The following is a 22,058-nucleotide window of genomic DNA, read 5'->3' as shown; positions in this document are numbered from 1 at the left end:
CTTTTCCCCAGGTACAGCTTGGTATATTTAGGGGTGGAACAGTATTTAAAAAAAAAAAAAAAAAAAAAAAAAAAAAGAAGAAGAAGAAAGAAAAGAAAAAGACAAAGAGCTCACTTGTTCCCACCAGAACAAAGGCTGCTTCTGGATACCAAACACTTTGGGAAATATGGGAAATCATCAGGGGCTGAAGTCTGATTTCTTGGCAGTTGAGGTCTCGGAAACCAGCCTCTAAGACTGCATGCTTTAACTTTTGCAATACATCACCAAAACCATTAAAGAGAAGCTTGTAACACAGCAAATGCAAACCACTGTAATAATAAACAGGATTTTTACACTGCAGCAGAGAGACTACTGCTTTTGGCTAATTTCCACTTCATTCCAATAGGATGAGTTTGTAACTATGAAAAGATGTGTTTCTATACAGATAACAAACAAAAGCTCCAAAAACTTTCCTCCCCCTTCAAAACCTTTTCTGTGACTCCTTTATGTTAGATTTTTATTTCTCCCTTTATTTAAATGGGGAAAGTAGGAGGGAAAACTGGGTCTTTTCTAGGGCTATACTTGTACATATATGAGGTTGTCGATAAACAGAATTACAATTCTGCCATCATTTAGTGGTGAATATGTACAAAAAATGCAGCTGACTTGTTACTGGACTGCATAGGGCACAGAGTATGGATGCTGGAGTTGTATTTTTTTTCAAAATCTTCCTCAATGTGTAATGACTGTGTCCAGTCTTTATCCGATGCAAAGTGGTTCAGCATTGTGGGCTTGAAGACAGTGTAGCTCTAAAAGCTTATGCTTGTGTTTCTAGAAATAAAAAATAAGTGGATCTATGCTCTTAAGAAGCTAAGGTTTGTGTGATCATTTAATAGACATATGTGTAACTGCATGCATTTTAAAAAAGAAATAAATTTTGCTGGCTAATCCTCAATAGTAATTTTTCTTTTTGGTTATGGTCTTACATGAAAAGAAAACCAATAACCCCAAACAATGCCATTTATGTAAGCATGAACGCACCATAAGAAGTATCAGGTATTGCAGACAGGGCAATGCCACCTTTTCTGCCTCACTCAAACCAAAACCAGGAAATGCCATTTGCCATGATAAAAGACACAACTGGTTCTGAAAGTGACTGTTGAAAGCACTTCCTCTGCATTGCCAGTGACACCTCAGTGACACAGAACAGATGATGCAAACCCGGGTGAGGGCTGTGCAGAGCTGCAGCACTGGCTGCAGGGCACTGGGTGCGGACGGTCTGGTGAACAGGACAAGTGACAGCTGTTGGACTCTGGCAAAGAGCTGCCAGCAAAAGCACTGCAGTCCTCTGGGTCTGAAAGTAGCTGGGAAAGCAGAATGCTTTCCAGAGAAGATTTTCCCTAAGGGAGGGGATCACTGAGAGACCACATTGTTGAACCCTTGAAAATTAGCCAAAGAATAGGCTGCATTGACTGAGTTTCTTATTAAAAACAAAGTCTGTTCTAAGTTCAGCATGTGTTTCTGGCATTAATGGACAGAAGCCCTAAGGCATGGTGAGGTAGAGAGCAATTGAGTTCCAGTAGAAAAAAAAACCTGTTTACACCAAGCAAACTCTTTCAGAAGTTGCTGAGCTCCTCCCATTTACTGTTATTCTCTGCTTAAGAGAGAAAGAAGGCAATGACTTAACTTTGAGCAGTACAGATCACATTAATGAGACAGCAGAAATTGTTATCAATTGTTGCAAAGTATTGTTCCCATGTCAGAGACAATTAAGCACAGCAGATGTTTCATACCACAGCACGGATCCAAAATATCTCAGTCCATGAATACAGACAGACATGCTCACAAGTCTATTTGCATATTTAATTTATATTAAATGCCCATAATAATTCTTCTTTTATTACAATAATTAGCGAAGTATTTTTTTAATTTGTTGGTAATTAAGACAAATATCATAAAAAGCAGGAGTCTGGATTATCAAGAGAATTCTGCAACCAGTGGGAAGTGCTCAGTAAATAAAGAAGACAGTGTAGAACTATTAAGAATAATCACCTTGCTTATCAGTTTTCATTGTTTTGGTTTGACTACTAAAAATAAAATTCATGACATTTTTCCCGTTAACATGATTACTCTACAAATTCATTCTCGTTTGAGGTATGATTATAGACAGTCATTAGGATTTCCTTACAATACATTTGCTTTTATTATGATAGCTTATCTCCCTTTTTCTCTAGGTAAAGGATGCTGGTTGTCTCTAGCCAATATATCTTAGTTTACTATACTCTCTCATGTGCCTTGGCTTGAAAATGTTGTCTATCAATTTCTCCTAATGCATTAAGTGCTTTCTCATAATCAGCAAATGCCATGTTAGCAACAAATCATAAATGTTTGCATTTCCATTCTGTCATTAATCACTTTGCTGTGAAATATCCAGCTAAAGATTATCCATTCTTTTGTCTGGCTAAAAACCTACTAGAGAACTGATTTATGAATGAATGTTATGTTTTCTTAACACTTTAGGTCAAGGACAGAAGTGTGAAATGGCTGCGGCCACTGAAATCTCAGTTGGAGATGGGAGTTTGCTGGACTGCAGAGCAGCTGTAGATTTACACATCCATACACTTGTCCACTCTGTTTTTCAGTCTGTGTCCACAGCTGAATGAGTGCCCTTCTCCCACACACATCTTACTGCAAATCACAAATGCTTTTTTTCAATTGATTTTCAAATTTCTCAAGAAACTGCCAGCAGAGTCACACTGCTCAGAAATAGCAAGTCACTTAAAGCTTCTGAACAAAATCATAGAAATGTACCTACTTGTGTGACTGCTGTGGTGTTGCTGCTATCTATTTTATCACGAGATAAATGTTTGCTCAAAGCTTATGTTGACTATGTCACCAACGTGAAGGCAGCTTTCAAGTTCCACTCTCCCGACTTTTACCAGTGATTCCTGAGGATGCAAGGACAGGGTGGGAGAACTTCTACTCACTGCTTTTGTTACTACAGAGTACAGGAACAGAATGTCCTAGGGGACAAGGGAACAGATAGAGTGTGTGTTTGAAGTCTACAGACCCTTCTGTCACTGTGGGTAGAGACCTCAGTAAAACAAAACCATCAGGCTGCTGACTGCTGTCTTCATGTACAGGAACGGATCTTCTCTTCTCATCCTTTGAGAAGGCTTCTGCCCTTGAAAGAGATGCTTCTCCAAGAAGACTGCAGCTCACGAAAGCCTGAGTCTGTATATACCATTTTTCATAAGGGGCAAACCCAAGCAGAAGGAAGAAGAAAGTGAAGGAGTAATCATTTAAAGGAGATCAGGCACCAGCCAAATGAACTTTTTACATTGCAGGAGACCCAGGGTCTGGTTCCTCCTGGTCAGCGGGTCAAGGATTGCTCTTCTTCCCAAGGGAGGAAACCTCCAGGCAAATGTGGGTGTAGCTAAGAACCTGTACACTTTCTTAGCCTCCCCTCACCCCAGCAGGTTATCAGGAATGTGCAGAAACAAATGACTGACCCCAGTTCTCACTAATGCTCAGGAACGGCGTACAGAGCCAAGCTGAAGGAATGGGTTTGTATGTCCATGCAGCATTGGGCACTTTCCACAAAACCCCAAATACCTTCCCATCTTGTGTACTTTGACTCATCCACCCTCACTGGAAGCTCATGAAACAAAGCACAACATTGTTGCATTGAAGGTCGATACTTTACTGTTTGGACACAGGATTACAATTTATAAATATATTAGCTTGTTAAAAGAGGTGCACCTTCAAAATCAAGTCTGTTTTTTGACAAGTAAATTTCAGATGGCATTAGTAATCTATGTTCAGAAAAATTACTGCAATGGCTCACTGGGTAACAAAGGGGAAAACACATTTCTCACAGAAATAAACCAAACTTGCTTAGTTTTTTATCAAAAAGATAGAGTCCTCACCTTACAAACTCTCCCAACTCTGGAAAGGATTGTCTTGTCAGATGTGCCACTATCTTGTGATATTTCTCGAAAGAAGAAGTAGATTTTATCATCATCTGGGTTATAGGTATCTGGGATAGGGAAAGTTCCAATGAATTTTGCTCCTAGAAATTAAAAAAAAAAAAAAGAAAAAGGGGGAGTTAAAAATCTGAAGAAAAGCCTTAGTACTTGCTGTTAACCTCTGCATTTACGTTCCATCTTCCAGTGAAATAAAAATATTATACAGATATATAGCAGCAAGTTTCTTACCAACTCCAAGTGGAAACCACCATGGAGTCTGAAGTATTTACTCTCAGGCTGATGTTTTTGTGTATAGATCTTACTACCATCAGCAAAAGTATGCAGCACTGGTTACCATTCTCTGTTTAGAAACAGAGTAACTCCCAGTACAAAGTATTGCCTACACAAATCTACCTTACTGCTCTTGCCACCAAAACAAAGCAATGGTTCTGAAATCAACTGGTAGAATTTAAATTAATTTAATTACTCATGGCAGCAGTTAAGAATACAGAAATATACTACTGTTTACTAGAGATAGCCTGCAAAAGAATGTTTCCCATGTATCTGTGACACAGCAATCTTACTGACTATATCTGCCCAAATCCAACAGAGAGCCACGCTGGGATACCCCACTTAGCACAGCCAACTCCAAAACTGGTTGGTCAGTCTTAAGAACTCAGCTCCTTGTGCTTGAAAACAGATTGGCTGTATCAATATAACGGTTTGTTTGGGTTATTTCAATCAGCTTTTTGCAAAAAAAAGCCTTGGCGTGGCATGCTGGGCCATTACACTATTCCTGGTTGCTCCCAGGGCAAGCGTGGGTGTCTACCTGCATCTTACAGGCATGATTACTGGGCAAGATGTTCTTCACTGCTCCCAAGCTCCCCCATCCCTGGTCTCCAACTTCGCTCTACCTGCTACCTGGTTAAGAGATTTTGTTTTCAGTGTTGGGGTTTTTTGTTTGTTTGTTTGTTTTTTTTCCTTTAAATTTTGCACCAAAATCAGAAACTGAAGAAATTCAAGAGTCCGTGACCGCCGCAGAGCAGGCAACAACCCTGCTTTGCAGGAGTGAACCAGCTACTTGGGGCAGTGATTTTTCAGACATTCGCCAGTGTGCTAAAATAGATGAGCTCTTCTGAGGGCACTTGGATCAATGATGTTTTTCTTTAAACAGAAGTGGCTATACAAATACAGTGCAAAGAGACCCTTGACTCTAAAATACATTCTTTCAGCAATAAAATACACAGTCTTTGCCCCCCAGTATCAGGTAGGCTGCAGTAGAAGGCAGTAAGAAGGGTGGTGTAAGAATGCAGAGCAAACAGAGTACACTGTTTATATGGGGGAATACTATTATCAGCTTTCAATATATCTTCATGCCTTTGTCCTTTTCATAATGATTGTTACTTTATATTAGCCTTGAGGAATTTTCACCATGAACTCTACAGTACACAGAGAAAAAAAAGAGTCCTTGATTCAAAAGTTTGCAGTCCGAGACAAAGGGCCTGAGACAAAATGGGATGTGTTTAACTGCTCAGTGCGCACCTTTGTGACAGAAGAATAAATTTATGGGTGAAAATAGCCACAGTGCTGCCTCCATTTTAAACCCTTCTGACACTGGAGAATGGTGTCAGCAAAAAAAAAATGAAATGATGCAGGCATCAAGATCTATAAATTTAAGTTAGGATTTCTTGAGCTGGAGGAAAATATTCAATTACACCTCAGGGGCTGTAAGGCTACTTTGAAGATTAGATCTCTAAGCATGAATAAATACATAAATATGCTTCCAGCATGGTTTCTTAAATATGTGGTTAGCAAAATAGCCATTTAAGAGGAAACCTGTGAAATTCTTCTATACCATGTTTTTGAAAGTCACATCATTTTTTTTTCTTAATCCCCATTCACAGAACAAAACACTGAATGTATGGGGGGTTGAAGATTAAACTTCATTGCTCTCCCTGGCAAGCCAAATTCAAAAATAAACGTCTCAATACCAAATCCAGGAACAGATTTATAAGAATTTCTAATGAATTAAGGGAACAAAAATATTTAACAATTTTAAATCACATTTGAAAACACTGAAGTTGAAAGTTAAATCCAAACAGAAATGCATTGTAATAGATATGAAGACAAAGTGAAAATAATTAAATGGAAGGAATTATGATCTCAAAAGCACAAAATGTTCTGCAATTGAGATCTTTGTCTCATCTTTTCTAACCCATGTATCCAACATATACAAGTGCATTTAAACTAACTGTGAACAAGGCTTCTGGATTCTTTGCATGGGAGAAAAAACTAATGATGATGATTTTAAACTACAGTTTGTTTTCCCATAGACAAAGCTATCCCCCCACTATTTGCTTCAGCAGAAGATTTTCCCACATATTAAGTTCATGGCTAGCTTGTATGTAACCAACTCAGGGATTAAAGGCATCATGAGCTCTCACAATAGGTGGTACACGTGTTACATGTGCTTTTTTTCATGTTCATTTTTCATGTGAAAAAGCTGATACAGCTGGTCCTTCACTGCTTGGCTGTTGGTTACCTGTTGGCCATCACCCCCTTCTGAAACCAGCAGTGATTTTTGGCAGTGAAACCTACGGAGAACTTAGGCTCAGAAAAAGAGAACCACAAAGGAATGTCTGTCCCAGAAGACAAAGAACTGAAAAAGCAACCCGAAAAAAAAAAAAAAATGGGAAGCAGCACCTCTGTGTGGTTGGGCTGCCAGAAATACATGGCATGACAGAATACAAAGGACAGTGCTTACGTCATTTACCATAACCACCTACAAGTCAAGCTCCTAACCCATCCTCAGTCAGGTCCTCTCTCAGGGAGGGACAAAGTGACAATGAATAATCCTATTTCAAGACAGATTCCTACAATAGGCGGGGTGAGTCACCCTCTGGAAGTGTCACCTCTCTCAGTAAATTACAGAGGGAAGAGAAAGGACTGAGCTCAGACAGGATGCTAGCTTTTGCCTTTTAGAGCTAAGGGAACTAAATCCCATCCAAAGTTCGCAGGATATAAAGAACTCATTGCTTCCAAGACTTTGCCCTGGAAAAGACGACTAAATTGCTATGAAAAAAGTGAAAAGTGAAAAAAAAAAGAAAAAAAAAAAAAAAAAAAAGGAGATGAATGCAATTCAAGGAAGCCCTCGTTCCAGCTATGGCCTTCTCTTCCTGAGAAGGAGGGAGGAATGTGCAGCTGTTCAGTGGATGCCTGTGTGTAGGGCTGGCGGGGTGCTCTGCTCTGCCCACGGGGCTGGCACGGGGCAGACTCTGGTTTCAATGGGTGGCTTGGCCATCTGGAGAGGGGCCACCAGCCCCACGTGCCTCTTCCCCGGGTGAGGCAGCTCCAGTAAGCAGCTGTGGGAATGCCTGACTGCCCAGCCCTGCTCCCCTCTGCTCCAGGGCCACCCTCGCGGGAGGATGAGCACTGTGAGCCTGAGTCATGGGAAAGATTAGCTGCCTTCCTCCTTTCCCCCTCTGTAGAGCTGCAATTCACTAACTGAGATTAGGACACGTCTTAATTAGTCAAGATAGAGATGCCCTGCGAGGAACTGGAAGGTATCCCACGCATTTTTCCCTCATGCTTTGTCTTTACCTCCCTTCCCTCAAGGAAGGATAATTTTGGTTCCAGAAACAGAGTAAGACTAAACTTTAAAAATATTAGGGTGCATTACGGCAAAACTTCCTTGGCCCTCTGGAAGAAAACAAGCTGTACATTTTATGCTTATCCTAAGTAAAACATGAGTCATGCATGGTAATAATTTATTTCCAATTGTACACTTATTCAAGTATGTGCAACTTTTCCTGGAGGTCTAACACACACATGGTAAATGGGCAGTAGATTTAGGGAAGAGGGGATTCAGATGAGATTGGAGTTTTAAACCAGAAATCAAGTAAATATTTTCTTTATACCAATATCGGCTGCAAGCACAAAAGTACGTAATTGGTAACATTACACAATAAACTAGAAATATATTGGCCACTCTATGGCTTATTGCAGAAATGATGCCGTCATTTCAAGTCGCATTTAAAATTTTCTCCAACCTTAAAAGGACTGTTTCAAAATATTAAAAGCACCTAGTTTATGTCTATTACACTTAGTATAACACTGACTGGATTGTGTTTGTGAAGTCTTAGACAGAATTGTGGCTGTAGGTTTTTATATGGCTGGAAACAAGGTAAACCTGAAGAATATATAGGGTCTTCAGTGTTTATATAGTGTGGGGCAATTTTCACCTCAGGGTGTAGCACACTAAAGCTGTTTTTCAGACCCAGACATATTAATATACTGTTCTCCTTAAAAAAGTTTCACAAATACAGACGTTTTAAGTGAAAACAGAATAAATCAGGAATCACTCTAAATGAGAGAGGAAAGGCACTATAATATAGACACGCCCCCTGCCACTACAACATCTAAACATTTCTCGAACCTACAGTTTATTCTGTTCTCTTGTACTGTTCCCTTGCCTCAAATTGCTCAGGAAGAAACAATAGTAAGAGGAAGAAATGTTTGGAACTGTATTTTTAAGCTACAAGTTCTTTTGGACTGGGAACTGAACGCTGTAATGCTCACCAGTGTGGATCTATACTAATGATAACACCAGGCGCTCCTCAGGGCCAAACCGCAGTAAATCTTTGTTTTTAGCTTATTATTGCATCCCTTAGGAAAGCAGCTACCCAGCTACCTTTCCATGCGGAGCATCTGCAGGTCATCAGTGATAAAACTGGATATGCAGCAGCATGGCTAATTAGAATTAGAGAACTGACTGCTGGAAGAACCCATCCTGTGCCATATCACAGTCCATTTCTGCTTTGCACTGCACAAGGGGTGTGTGGAAACGAGAGAGACAAGATAGGAGAGGTGAGACAAGAAAGATTTTCAGCACAGGAAATGAAAGTGGGATAGGTCAGCAGAGTCAAGTGTGAGACTCTTCTATCTCCTATTTGGAACAGTAAACTTTAAAGGTGACTTTTATGTGTGTGAGACTCTTCTATCTCCTATTTGGAACAGTAAACTTTAAAGGTGACTTTTATGTGGCGTTTTCTTTTTCTCCTCATCTCACAGCAGAAATTCTGGAGTTACATCTAGATAGAAATTTAAGGCAACAATATCAAAGAAGGAAGAGAAGGGGTAGGGAAAAATTATTAAGGAAAAACAAAGAACATTTCCCCCTGTTGAGGTCTCAAAGAGTTAAGAGGCAAAATTATCCTTTTTAGAAGCTGTCTGCTGGGAAGACAACTTAACCCTGTGGTCAGCAGGCCCTGGTTTTACACTGCACCCATAATAGTTACACAGGCATCCTGAGCCAGGGCCAGTGTTGCCACATCTTTAAAGACAGTTGATAGCTAAAAGGAGGATGCTTTAATTGAGAAGGGTTAGCTTGTGAGTGAAGTTTTCCATGTTACTCTGTGTGTGGTTTGAGACTGGCTGGGTGCAAATGCAGCCAGTTTTTTAGAGGGTTTACTAGCTCACAATGCTTTTTTAACGGGCAAGGAAAACCAGTGTTTTCCTTGGGAAGCTATTTTAGTGTGCCCTTAGTGGTTTTAAAATGATCCTCACAGCAACAAAGGGTATTTTTCCCCCAAAAAAAGGAAAAGGAAAAAAAAAATACCTCCTACCAAAAAATGTGGGATTTCTAGTCTGTTGTTTCAATATGCTATACGGAAGAGCTTCTAAGAAGTGATTGGAAAAAACAGTTTAAACAATTATCCCAACAAAACTGGATATAGAAGCATTTAAGTCAAGATATTATTTCAGTTGTAGGATTATACACAGATATACAGATCAAAGACAGAAACTATGATTAGGTTTTATGCTCCCACCCTTCCCTTAATTAGCATTTTCACCTCTGTGACTTTTCTCAAGTGCACTTCTGTTCCACTGAGCTTTTCTAAAATAGCCTACGTAATCCAAAGACTCCATGATACAATATCTATATTTATAGTTGCTGGACATATATTTATATAAGGAAGGAGCTATTAACTGCAGAGAGGCAGGGACAATGCAAATAACAACAGCATATGTTTGGGATCTTACCAGTAAGCCAGTAATGTTCAGAAATGTCAGTTCTGATGTAATGGTGGTCATGAGAAGGGCCCAGAGACCGTGTCAGAGCAGTGTCTTTGCCAAGGAAATCAGAAGCTGTTCCAGCATAAAGATACTCATCTGCAAAGGAAAAAGAAATACGGTTCCTACAGCTGTGGCACAAAAAAAATTAAAGCTGTTTATATTTTGTTGGGTGAACAACACCTGTGTTGAATTGGTCTGTAAAATAATTTAATGCTTTAAAATATTATTGGGTCATATTTTAATGGGTTTTTTGGCTCTGTGAATTTACTTACATTTAAATGAGAGTGATACTTGCAATTACATGTCTGAGAAGGAACACAGTCAAAGCCTAATTTTCAGATCTTTTAGGCACTCAGAAAAGTAAATTTCCTAGGCTTTAATGGGTACTTGGCTCTTAAGGGTAGAAAGGTCAATTTAATCCGAACACCCTGTCCCATGCACCAGGGAGCCATAGTGAGGACATGGCCACCTGTCCATTCCAGCCATCTCCTGTGTCCCAGGATTGCCATCGTTTTGCTGCTCCTGAGCTAGGAAAAACAGGAAGGATGCTTCCCCACTGGAATGTTGCAGCTTGGCCCATTCCCACAGCAAGGATCTCCATCCAATGCTCAATTCACAAAGAGGAATTCAGGCACAAATTCAGGGAATTTGTGTTAATGGCAGGAATATGGCTACAGACACAAATCATTATCATTTTAACACAGAGAGGTTTCACTACAATAAATGACACATCTTGCTTGAATAAGGCAGCCAAAATTTGCCTCACAAGGAGACTACACTGTGCTGTGAGCTTACTGCAATCTCAGTCACTATCTGCTCTTCTGCCCCTTTTGCGGGCAATGAAAATGCTAAGAAATGCACAGTATTTTCTGTTTCCCTTCAGATCTCAGTGCTTTTTCAAAAAGAAGCAAAGAAACAGTACCACTGTGAACTTTTTTTTTTTTTTTTTTACCATATAGTAAATTTTAAATACTCTTTTTTTCTGTAAAATAACAAGCTTTATTGGTTGGAAGAGGGGTTTTTTTGTTTGGTTGGTTTTTTTTTGTTTAATAACTTGCAGAAATAAATCCCAAGAATTCATAAAAACAAAAAGTTCATGTTCATAAATTATAATCTTATAGAAATTATGTATGATACATAAAAATCCCCTTCCAAAAGTTCCTTATCCAGGTTTTCCGATATTCCTGGGTTGAAACATTTCACAAGATCTTTTAGAGAGAAGTCTTTGTTGAGAGTGAATGCAGAATAAATACCATTCAACACTGATGTTTGTGCTTTCATTTACGAAAGATGTAAATGCACTTAAAAAAATAAGATCAAGGGGAAAAAAAAATCAACAAACCAACCCACAACCCATGATCCACAAGCACTTTATTTGTCAAAAAAAGATCTATCATCTTTCTTTTTACCTCATTACTATTGTTACTTCTGTATTATTTCCATGACAGTTGTGGAAAGCACATCTTTCAGACAGCATGTTGCCTTTGTAAAGAAACAATAGTGCATTCTGAAGGGTATTTGTCATAATGAGGAATGGGCAGGGTAATTGGTTTTTGCTAACTGACAGGCACTCGGTGATCGATACATCTGAAGGGCCAACAGAAATTCTCCATCCTTGCCCTAGGCTCTGCTGACAAGGCATTTTCAACACTTCTCTTGGCATTTGGTATCTCTCATTTCAAGTTCCTGTTATGTCCCAAACAGTTTTGGTGAGTGGTAATTTTTAATAGAGGATGGATGATGAGCAGGTCATTTTTCAGTCAAAAAAACTAGTTTTTTAAATTTATCCATGGGATTTACTTGAAGTGATATGTCATGTAGTACTCAGATTACTTATTTCGACAAAGAATGAAAATTACTCTGTTGCATTAACCTACATATATGGGTGAAAATATAGTTAGGTATTACTTAGCTCATAAATGTATGTATAACTGAAAAAAAAGTGATTTGAAGTGTTTGAAGGTTATTAGTAATCTTTATTGCCATTTGGCAGATAAACAAAAGTAGATAGAGAGAAGTGACATGCCAAGGTTACTCTGCTCATTAGTGGCAGAGATGGGAAATGATCTCACCTGAGCTCCAGGGCAGCATCTTACGCATGAACTATACTGCTCTCCTAGTTCACTTGAGAATAAGGTAAGCATCCAAAGACAGACCAAAACCACATTCTCTGGTCAGGCCTGTAACTCTTTACAGAGCTCCGTGTATGTTATTGTGAAGCACTTGACAGCAGCCACAGTCAAAAAAGGGACACTAGAATACCCTGACCATTAATTTTATCTAGCTCAAAAACTGTTATGTAGCAAAGTTCATGTGGCTTATAGGTAGCTAAAAGACAGCAGCTTCTTCATTTCACAAGATTTAATAGAACAGTCAAAGAATGAGAGTGCTACTGAAATTAGGCAATGCTCTAATAAATCACAGAGTTCTACTGCTTGCATTAAAAAAAAAAAAAGTAAAAAAAAAGTTAAAGTTTCTGGAACCCCATTTTAAAAATAGACTTCATGGTCATTAAAGAGTACTAGGGGTCTCTGAGAAGAATAAGCACAGGCTTTAATCTATTGTTTTTAATAAAGGAAGTCCTGCCCCATCTGTAGGGTCAAAATCACAAATCATCTATCTTATTATCTGAGAATAAAGACTGAACATTAGTCATATTCTTTTTATAACACAGAGTGACCGACACTTCAAAGCATTGTCACCACTACTCTTTTGCTGTAAATGAAACTGTCATGGTGCTTCACTCTTATCTTGTATTCATATGCTCGATGGACAAGTTAAATGAAAATTGTCCAAAGCTATGAACCAAACCATGACAAAAGTAGCTCTTATAGTGATTTGAAATCCGGAGGTCAAGCTGACATTCCTCAGCCCCAAATGTCAGACCACACAGTGCTGTGATGCACGCAGCAGGCAGAGTGCACTATCTTGTTCCTCGGTTCCCAGCTTCAGAAGTGGCCACTCGAGTAAATAGAAACCTCAGAAACGTATTTATGGAAATAGTGCATGTCAGCAGACTTCAAAGGGCAGAACATATTGATAATTGCAGAAAGAGGCCCACAAGGGCTTCAAACACTCTCTGTCCATGTGGGTTTTTCTGTTGTCCTCTTAAAGGAGCAATGACTGGGTGAGGGTGAAACTGCCTTCCTGCCCAGCTGACAGAAGCCTCACAGCCATTCTAACGCCTCTGTTTGCATTGCTGCCCTTCCAGCTCTCTGGTGTCTGCAGCCTGAAGGCTTCCCCAGCTCTGAGAGCACAAACCAGCACTGGGAACATGAGCAGAGGAGCTGCAGCAGTGACAGAGCCCTCACAGGGGAGCCCCTGGCTCTGGTGGCTCCTTACCTGCCATCACTGAAGCAAACGGCTGCTGGGGATCGAATGGGCATTTCAACCTGCCAGACTCCAGGTTCTGGGTGTCCAAACGGAATGCCATTTCCTGAGAATGAACACAAATTCATTATCCTGGTGTGGCTACTGAGAAAAACTCACTTTAGCCTGTTCTGTTAATGAACAAAGCGAAGGTGTGTTGTATCATGCAGCTGTCATCTCAGCATTGATGTTTACACTCTGTGTCTGTTTTCTATATGGATTTTTTCACTCAGTGTTTTACTGTATCCTGGTCACTCTATAGTGAAACACAAATCTTAAAAAAAATACAATTATTTTCAGAAAAGAAGAGATGCATTGTTCATTTCTACTCCAATTAAAAGCTGGATTGTACTTAAAAGGCACTGGCTTCTATTTGGGAAAGTGCTGATAGACTGTGTTGCAACAGGAGACCCTGAAGGGATTCTGGCTGACTCTGAAATTTCTCCAGGGACTGCTGAATAATGTTCACAACAGACACAGTTCAGACCCTTTAAAATGAAAGCAGCATATGCTCTCTCTTATTATTTTTAACAAGGCTAAAGATACAAGAGATATCAGAATAGTTTCTTCCTTGTAGTTTCCAAATACAGTATGATTAATTCCTGGGCCACAGAACAAGGGCACAAAGGAAGATAAAGAAAATAAGTTATTTAAAAATTATTGCCAATGTTTTCAGTGGGCAGTCAACAACTCGATTCTTGTAGGCATCCATTTGAAGCTTTATCATGGCTTTGAATTGCCAAAAAAAATTCTTTTACTTGCCCCTTTCAATGGTTTCCTGAAAGTACAGTTAACCTGAAATCCATAGTGAGTCCTGCTGAAGGCAAATTGATAGCTCATAGGAGTAAAGTGAACTCTCTGCAGGTATGGAGACTTCATCTTCAGAATTGTGCTGCCATTAAGAGAGGGGAGATTGCCTACAGAAGTGCTTTTAACATATTTTCCTTTAACATGCTTTCACCTACAGTGATATTTAAAATCCCACTAATACTCAGAAATCTAATCAATGTATTATAGAGACAAAAATTTGGAAGCTAGTTTAAAAAAAAAAAATCTAAACATCTCCATGATTTAAACTACTAAAAATAGGTGAAGTGATTTCAATTATTTTAATTATTTCATATCTCTGCCTTGCAAGAGGCCAGAAGAGTACAAATGACAAGCATGTCCAAAGATAGCCACATAGGATTAGACTTCACAACACATTAATTCAATTCATCCTTAATGCACATCAGATTATAAATGACCAAACCTTTCTACGTTATTGAGATGCCTCTTGAACTCTCTAGGCTCAGAAGACAAAAGCCCAGGATATTGAATAATTAAGCTCCTTAAGAGAAAAGAAAAATCAATTCCAATCTGGGAACATAAATTCAATTTCCTCCAGCAATCCTAGCTCGTACAAAGCGGGATTTAATCAGCAAAAGAACTTGTTACCTTCCCAAACCTGTGGAATATCAGGGAAAGCAAATTCTCAGGCTACTGAAGTGAGCACAGCAAGGCCAAGAAAACCTAAAAATTAGGCATTTTTTCTGACAATGCTGCTGTCCCATTTGTTCTAGGATGTGCAACCCTGAGCTGCTCAGAGAACCCTTGCCTTCTCACATTTGAAGAGGCTATCTGCAAGCCCAGCAGTACTCAGGGGACCAAGGGAGTTATAGATCAACATCAAGTATTTCAGACTTCCCCCAGACAAACTAATGGACACTACCAGGCATTCACACAGAATTAACCTCCTGTTTCACTTCGGGCAAAGCTTTCAAAGAAAAGAGCATCCCTTGGAGAGCTGTGGCTAACAGCACCAACCCAGCCAAGCCTCTTCTTCACCAGCCAAGAGAAGTTTTGGCAGTGACTCGAGCAATAACAAGACAAGGACTTTAATCCCCTTTAATTGTGTAATCCCATTGGGGATTTGTACCGCTTCAAAAGCAGTGTCTGCTGTGGTTTTGAGTCACCTGATCCACATTGTTTTCCTCTCCGTTTTCACAGCACTGGCACTGGCCGAGAGCACTGTGCAGATCCACCAGCAGCCTTCAAAGGTGAGCAGAGCACTGCCTGGCTTCACAGCCTCCACGAGGCTATCTCAGAGCTTGGCTCTCCCAGGCATCCCACATACTCCTGGAGAGGTTGCTAATTACCAGACATTCATTATCTTATTATAACCTAGAGATTTAAATTAAAAAAAAAAAAATTGAAAAAGGTGAGGGAGGGAAAAAAGAAAAAATTCTAAGAGAATGGATTTCCTGGCTTCAGTTCCTACAAGGAGACATTTTCAACCGGCTGTCAAACTCACATCACTGGGCCTATCCTCAGCACCCTCCTGCCTTGTCCCATTCATCCGGAGAGGCAGTGGAAGGATGGTGGCTGAAGGGTGTTTGAGCCTCCAAGAAGGAAAGGGAAAATTATGCCTGATGCCATTCAAGGCTAATACCTCCGTAGGAGGCTGTAGAAGAGCTGCTCTGTCAGAAGAGGCTGGAGCAGTGCTGAACACTGTCCAACCTACCACTGCAGCTGAGCAACCAGGAGGAATGTAGGAGAGGCAGGACTGGGGGACAGTGAGGGGATTAGGAAATACAATACCAGGATTCTTCTTCCATTTCCTCTCACAAGGTAATTGGTCATGTCTAACTGAGACAGACCCCTTGTCTAGACTGGCTGCCGGACTGAACAGTCAGACCAAATCCATAATTTCATAAGGTCTGGTGAAAACAACCTTCACAAATGAAGTAGATGAAATTAAGTAGGGCAATGGTAGACTGAATGAAAACAACCTTCACAAATGAAGTAGATGGAATTAAGTAGGGCAATGGTAGACTGAATAAGGAATCTTGCTAATGACCCAGAGGTAAACCAGAGCCTTACTTATTCTCTTGCTGAGAGCTGTTCTGTTCCATTCAGCTGTGTATTTGATCATTCAGCTAAGAAATCAGCATGATACAAGGGATCTAAAATTTCAGCTGCTTCAACCAGAATATTTAAAGTGCAAAGCAAAGAAGTCTACAGAATTATTTCACTGTAAGCCAAATTATACGCCATATACCAGACAATACCAGGAGCATTAATATGGTTTATTAGGCAAAGAGCACCACTGTATAGATTCCTCAGAGCTTCAGTTTTCTGTTGCACAGGCAGCCACACTGGGTTGGTCATCCAGCCCACAGACTGCGGGGTACATAATGATGAATCTCAGTCTAGGCAAGCATTAATACCTTTTTTTACTTCCATGAGGATCTTCCCTTGATTCCATGTATCAGTGATAGAACAAGGTGGAATAATTTAAAATGAAATAGGGTAGGTTTAGATTAGATATTGGGAAGAAATTATTCCCTGTGAGGGTGGTGAGGCAACAGCACAGGTTACCCAAGGAAGTTGTGGATGCTACATCCCTGAAAGTGTTCAAGGCCAGGCAAGATGGGGCTTTGAGCAACCTGGTCTAGTGGAAGGTGTCCCTGCCCATGGCAGGGGAAGTTGGAACTGGATGATTTTCAAGGGCCTTTTCCACCCAAACCATTCTATGATTCTCATTCTGTTTCAGGTTATTCCATTTAGTAATGTCATTTAGATGTCATTTCTTATATTCTAGAATTTTACCCAGCCTTGAAGAAAAGAGAAAGCTATTTCTTTAGCAGCATAGGAAGCCTGCACCATAGGCAAGCAGCCAGACAGGTCACATCTCAACACTGTCTGAGAACAGTGCCAGTGGGATAAATATAGCCAAGGTGTGATACACATAGGAGTGAAAAAGAGACTTGTGTACTAAGTGGCTGCTTGACACAACACCAAAATTCTTCTGTTGTGGGGGTTACGTCTCAAACATTTACCACTTAGAATAGAGATTTCTTTGTCACCAGCAAATGAAGACCAATCAGCTGCTAACTTCAGCTCAGGAATATGCCACTAGCGATGGAGAACACCCAACACCTCCTTAGTGACCAGACTGCAACACATGGCAAAGTCCTGAGACGCTGTCCCTGCACTCAGGCTCAGAGACCCTTTTCAAAGTGTTTATTTCTCTCGTGCACAAGGCATAGGAATCCATCTGTGGACCAAGGGTATATGTACATTAAAGGATAGAACTACAAGCTTCATCTTGAACTCTGAATGTATGCGCGTAAGGAAAGCATGTGCAGAGATGACTTACTAGAAAGGAAGACATCTGGGTTAGATGTTCTCTTTACTTAGTTAATCACATCAAAGTGTCATTCCAAAGAACTTTGTGTATTAAGCCTGAGGAAAGTGCTTTGTTCAAAAGCGATATGCACATACCAAATGTGAGAACCAGAGTTCCTGTCTGACCCGCAGAATCCACCATTTACCCCGTTATTTATGCAAGCTGCTGTCAGGTCATTTTTTACACACTCACATAGTATTTTCCAATCTATGATGAATGCTAAACAAGATGAGGGCTATTCCTTGACATGTCAGACTAGTGAGAAAGTTAAATTACCTCTTTGTGAGTTCCAAGTTCAATGTATCCACAGAGAGGGTGAAATGCTCCTGTGCCACAGACATAAACATGGGTCCGGTTGTATGGCTGAAGAACACGGATAAAATTGGCACATTCTGTCTGTTGGGAAAAGAAAGATAAGGGTTACTTTCCATGTTTATTCTTTTTTTCCACATTACACATTCTACAAAGTTACAGCCATAGCACTGGTGTACTTAAACTCAAAACTACTGTAGCAGAGACTGTTTACAAAGTAGTTCAAAGCTGTGACAACTACAATTTGACAGTAGCTATCTACCAGGCAGTTCATCAATCAGACTTGCAAACCTAATTCTGCTGTAATGCTTACAGCCACAAGAAGCTGTGTGCTCACAGCACGGTTTAGAGTGTATCTATTCAGCCTGTGTTGTAGCCAACAGCACCTATCAACAATTGGGCAGAGGTCACAGAACCACTGGGTTCGTCTGGCTACCAGTCCTCCTGCCTTTGCTTCCCAGCTGAAGGTGCTGCACATGCTTTAACACCAAAGATTACATGATTAACGTAACTGTGGTGGGTTGAAAGGCTTCAACGCACTTCAAAGGGTATGCTTTGTCTCTGCACCAACCACATCTTACTGGTGACTTTTATTTGGTCATTTCTGAGTCCACTGGGCTGTCCTGGCTCTAGCTGGGCTTGGTCCTTGCTGGTAAGCACAGGCAGCTGCTACATGCTCCAAGGATGATCCATGGGCTGGAGTAAAAGGCTTGCTCTAGCTTTCCCCGAAATGAAATTAATACAGAAACACAAAACAAGTACTTCAGAGGGAATACATTAAGATCTCTTCATACGTTCTAGACATCACCTTACACTTAAGTGAGAATCCAGAACAAGTACTTTCCTGCCAGGACCCTTTCCTTCTCTTAGTATAGAAACAGAACAGTACAAATCTTCCATATACACCAGTAAAGAATATTCCCAGTGCTCAGAAAAGGTGTTGATTAGGTTTTGACTGCTGTAAAGATAATGGTAGCAACAAGTTAGAATAAGAAGTTGAAATTCTTCATGCAGAGGGCTGAGAGTGTTCTGAGCTGCAATCTACCTTGGTAACCAACATGCTAGATAGACACTAGGAGATTTTTTGGAGAGAAAAGGAAGAAATTTATTTTACAGCCAGGAAATGCATACATTTATAGTGGGGTCTAGACACATGATGTAATCTGCGGTACCCAAAACATATAAAAGTTGTATTGTATACACGTATGTACCTTAAATATACTTCCTAAAGAAAATTTGTGGTCCCACGGAAAAGCCATTGAGTCTGAGATTTTCATTTAACCCTAACTGAAGCTGTCTGCAAGTTAAGTTCATTTGTACACTGCTCTACTACTCTGTTTCTTTAATGAATTATAATGAAGTTACATTCAGGACATTCCCAAGAAAAAAGAAGCATTTTAATACAAAAAAAAGGGATTTCATGGGTGTTTTGACTGATAAACATTTCTGAGGAAAGTCCATTTATATCTCAGCTGCATTTATTACATAAAAGAAAAACCTAGCATGATTTCTACCCGCAATACTGGGGGTTTTTTTTAAGTATTAGTATTTAAAAAACAACAGAAATAGAAATTTTTATAATCAAGAAAAAACACTGAGGACATTAGTGCAGAAGAAGTGTAACAAGAGCTTCCTAATGCATTTTTTGCCTATAGTAACAAATGCACAGATATTCATAATTCTCAACAATAATAAAAAGATATACATCATACTTACATGGGCATCTTTCCCAGCTAATTTGCATAATTCTACCTTTTCTTTCGCTGCAGGCCAGTAAATCTGTAACATAGTTAAAATAAGACAAAGATTATGAGGATTATAAACTGTCCAGTAACTGTAGATTAATTATTCCATGAATAAACAGTTAAAACAGATTTGTGCATGTTGATGGACCTTGCCTGTAAATTGAAATGAACATGACTTCAAATACATGATTCCATTACAAAAAGTTAAGAGGTTTTAAATCAACCCCCCGATCTTTGTTTATTTTTTCATTGGCTACATGTACTTTTAAAAAGCATTCAGTTAATCTGCCCAGGGCACCTTGTCACCATTATGTGTTTCCCTCAAAGTTATGATGAGCCAAATCATCTGGAAACAAAACTGGTTGTAAAGCCAGGCAAATTACATTTGTGAAGAATTTGGGCCAGTGGACTTGGCATGACTGTTATAAAAAAATACTTAGCCCTTTCTGCCAATTTTCAAATGAAAAGAATTAAGTTCAAAAAACTAAGGATCGCTCAAGGGAAATTTGTAGACCAAAAAGAATATTTGACAGAAATCAACAGTGCATGGTTTAAAAATGTCACCCATCAACATTAAGTGAGTTTACTAAGAAAATGAAAGAGAAGTTTAGATTAGAATCATGGACCTTAGATAACTGGCATTGAATATTGATACTGTTTCTCTTTTTTAATCTGCCCTGAAGAAATCTATAAAATAGGTTTTGATATAGATGAATCCAGATGACAAAATATTATCAGTTACTGTAATTCAAATTATGTTAGTGAAGAAATATCAATGAGCAACAGTTCAGGTTCTGCCTCACTGATTTAAATTGAGCAGTCAAAACTGGATATGATTGAGTACATGTTTGATTCTATTAAACTTAAAATAGAAGCTAAATACAAATTCTTCTACAGCCACACCGATAAAAATGGATATTTTGTACTTCTAATTTCGACAAGACAACACTATTGTTATTTCTCATAACTAACAGTAAAACCACCACAAATCACACTAATTTTTAAGCAAATATTGATTAATACATTGCTTCAAGTCCCAGGCACCAGCCAGCAGGTCATTAGCAGTCACTAATGTGCTTTATAGTAGTCTCTAATCATGCTTTACAAAATCTTAAATAGCAAATATATCAGAATGAAGAATTATTAGAAATAAAAACATCATCAGGGAAGCATGCACACTCAATGGCACAAAAGAGGAGTTGACTTCTGTCGTATTCCCTTTCACCCAGCTGCTAGCATCTTGCAGGATGTGGTTTGACATACACAGGCTCAGTCCCACACAGGTAAGGAAAGCAAAAAAACAGTGTCCTGTGTCAAGTACATTTATCACTTCCCAAAACCTACAGTCACTGTTTCTTTCAATCTGAAAACACCTTTGGTTTTACTTCTTCCTCTTTCTTTTCCCATGAAAATGGATGTATTTGATTTCTGCAAGGAAATTAATTTCCACTCAAGTGAATTTAATTACCTTTCTGATAAAAACCTCTTAGTAGAGCTATAATGTAGTCTAAGTTACTTAAACCTTAACCCTCTACAACAATATTTACATGGAGTCAGAGATAAGACAGTGTGTAACAGCACTGCAGCACCAGAGCACAAATTTACTTTCCCAGAGCATTTTCTCAGAATGATATGGTCATAGCACCCAGGTGTGAAAACGCAAACTGAAATCAGCCATGCCAGGGTGTGGGTGGCACAGTGCACAGTGCCAGGAAGCACAGAGCAAAGTAGTGGGAATATCATGAAGGGCTGAAGGTAGGTCCAGTCTGGTCCCTGCCTGGGCAGAGTGGGATGAGTCTCGATGGCAACACAGGTTAAATTTAAGAAGAGAAGTTGATGAAAAGCTACCAGTGAAGAAAAACTGAGAAGGAACAGACAGAGGAATGTAAGATCATGGATCTCCAAACACACCTGGCCAAGGAGATTTGTCTGAGCTGTCAGTTCTCTTGTACAGAAACTTTAATTCCCAATTCTGCCGAAGATCCCTGAATCATTTACAGGGAAGCCTAGAGGTCTTCAAGGGGCTTGGGAGATTTTTAGTCGAAGTTCAGTTATTCAATTAGGCAGACAAGATGTCCCTTTGTAGGCTTTTGAAAATGCCCAGCTCTCTCTGCCAACTATACAGAAGAACTGGAGGAGTTAAAAACAGAGACATCTGTTTCAAGGCATCAGAAGTATTAATGGACTTGACTTACCCTCAATTCTTCTACAGACTCCTTCATGGGAATTAGTGTTTGTCCTACAAGGCTGAAATACACACACCCCTGCTTCTATGATAATTGACCACAGACAATTATATTAAAAAATCAATTGTTTTACTCTCTAGTTACTCAACAGGCTCAGTATTTAGCATTATGTAAGGCCACATTAGACAATGAAAAGTGAAGCTAAGTGATCCAACTTGAAAATCAATTTGCAATTATATATGGGGGAGTAAAA

The 22,058-nt window shown here is 39.5% G+C and overlaps 1 protein-coding gene across 2 annotated transcripts in view; it reads right to left on the bottom strand.

The window, feature by feature from the left end:
* The window catches only part of SEMA3D (semaphorin 3D), a 132,841-nt gene that overhangs the window by 44,780 nt on the left and 66,003 nt on the right, over positions 1-22,058 (bottom strand). For both annotated transcript variants that reach the window (XM_066182771.1, XM_066182772.1), the window contains exons 4-8: positions 19,591-19,653; positions 17,839-17,958; positions 13,365-13,458; positions 9,990-10,118; positions 3,909-4,051 (exon numbers count right to left, since the gene is read on the bottom strand). In XM_066182771.1, the coding sequence (XP_066038868.1) occupies positions 3,909-4,051; positions 9,990-10,118; positions 13,365-13,458; positions 17,839-17,958; positions 19,591-19,653 (549 nt within the window). The remainder of the gene's footprint in view (positions 1-3,908; positions 4,052-9,989; positions 10,119-13,364; positions 13,459-17,838; positions 17,959-19,590; positions 19,654-22,058) is intronic.

Source organism: Chamaea fasciata, unplaced genomic scaffold, assembly GCF_029207755.1.
Source record: "Chamaea fasciata isolate MVZ Bird 193981 ecotype frontalis unplaced genomic scaffold, bChaFas1.0.hap1 SCAF_5, whole genome shotgun sequence".
Lineage (NCBI taxonomy): Eukaryota > Metazoa > Chordata > Aves > Passeriformes > Sylviidae > Chamaea > Chamaea fasciata.
The sequence above is the reverse complement of the archived record's forward strand: the minus strand, read 5'-3'. Positions and strand labels throughout refer to the sequence as shown.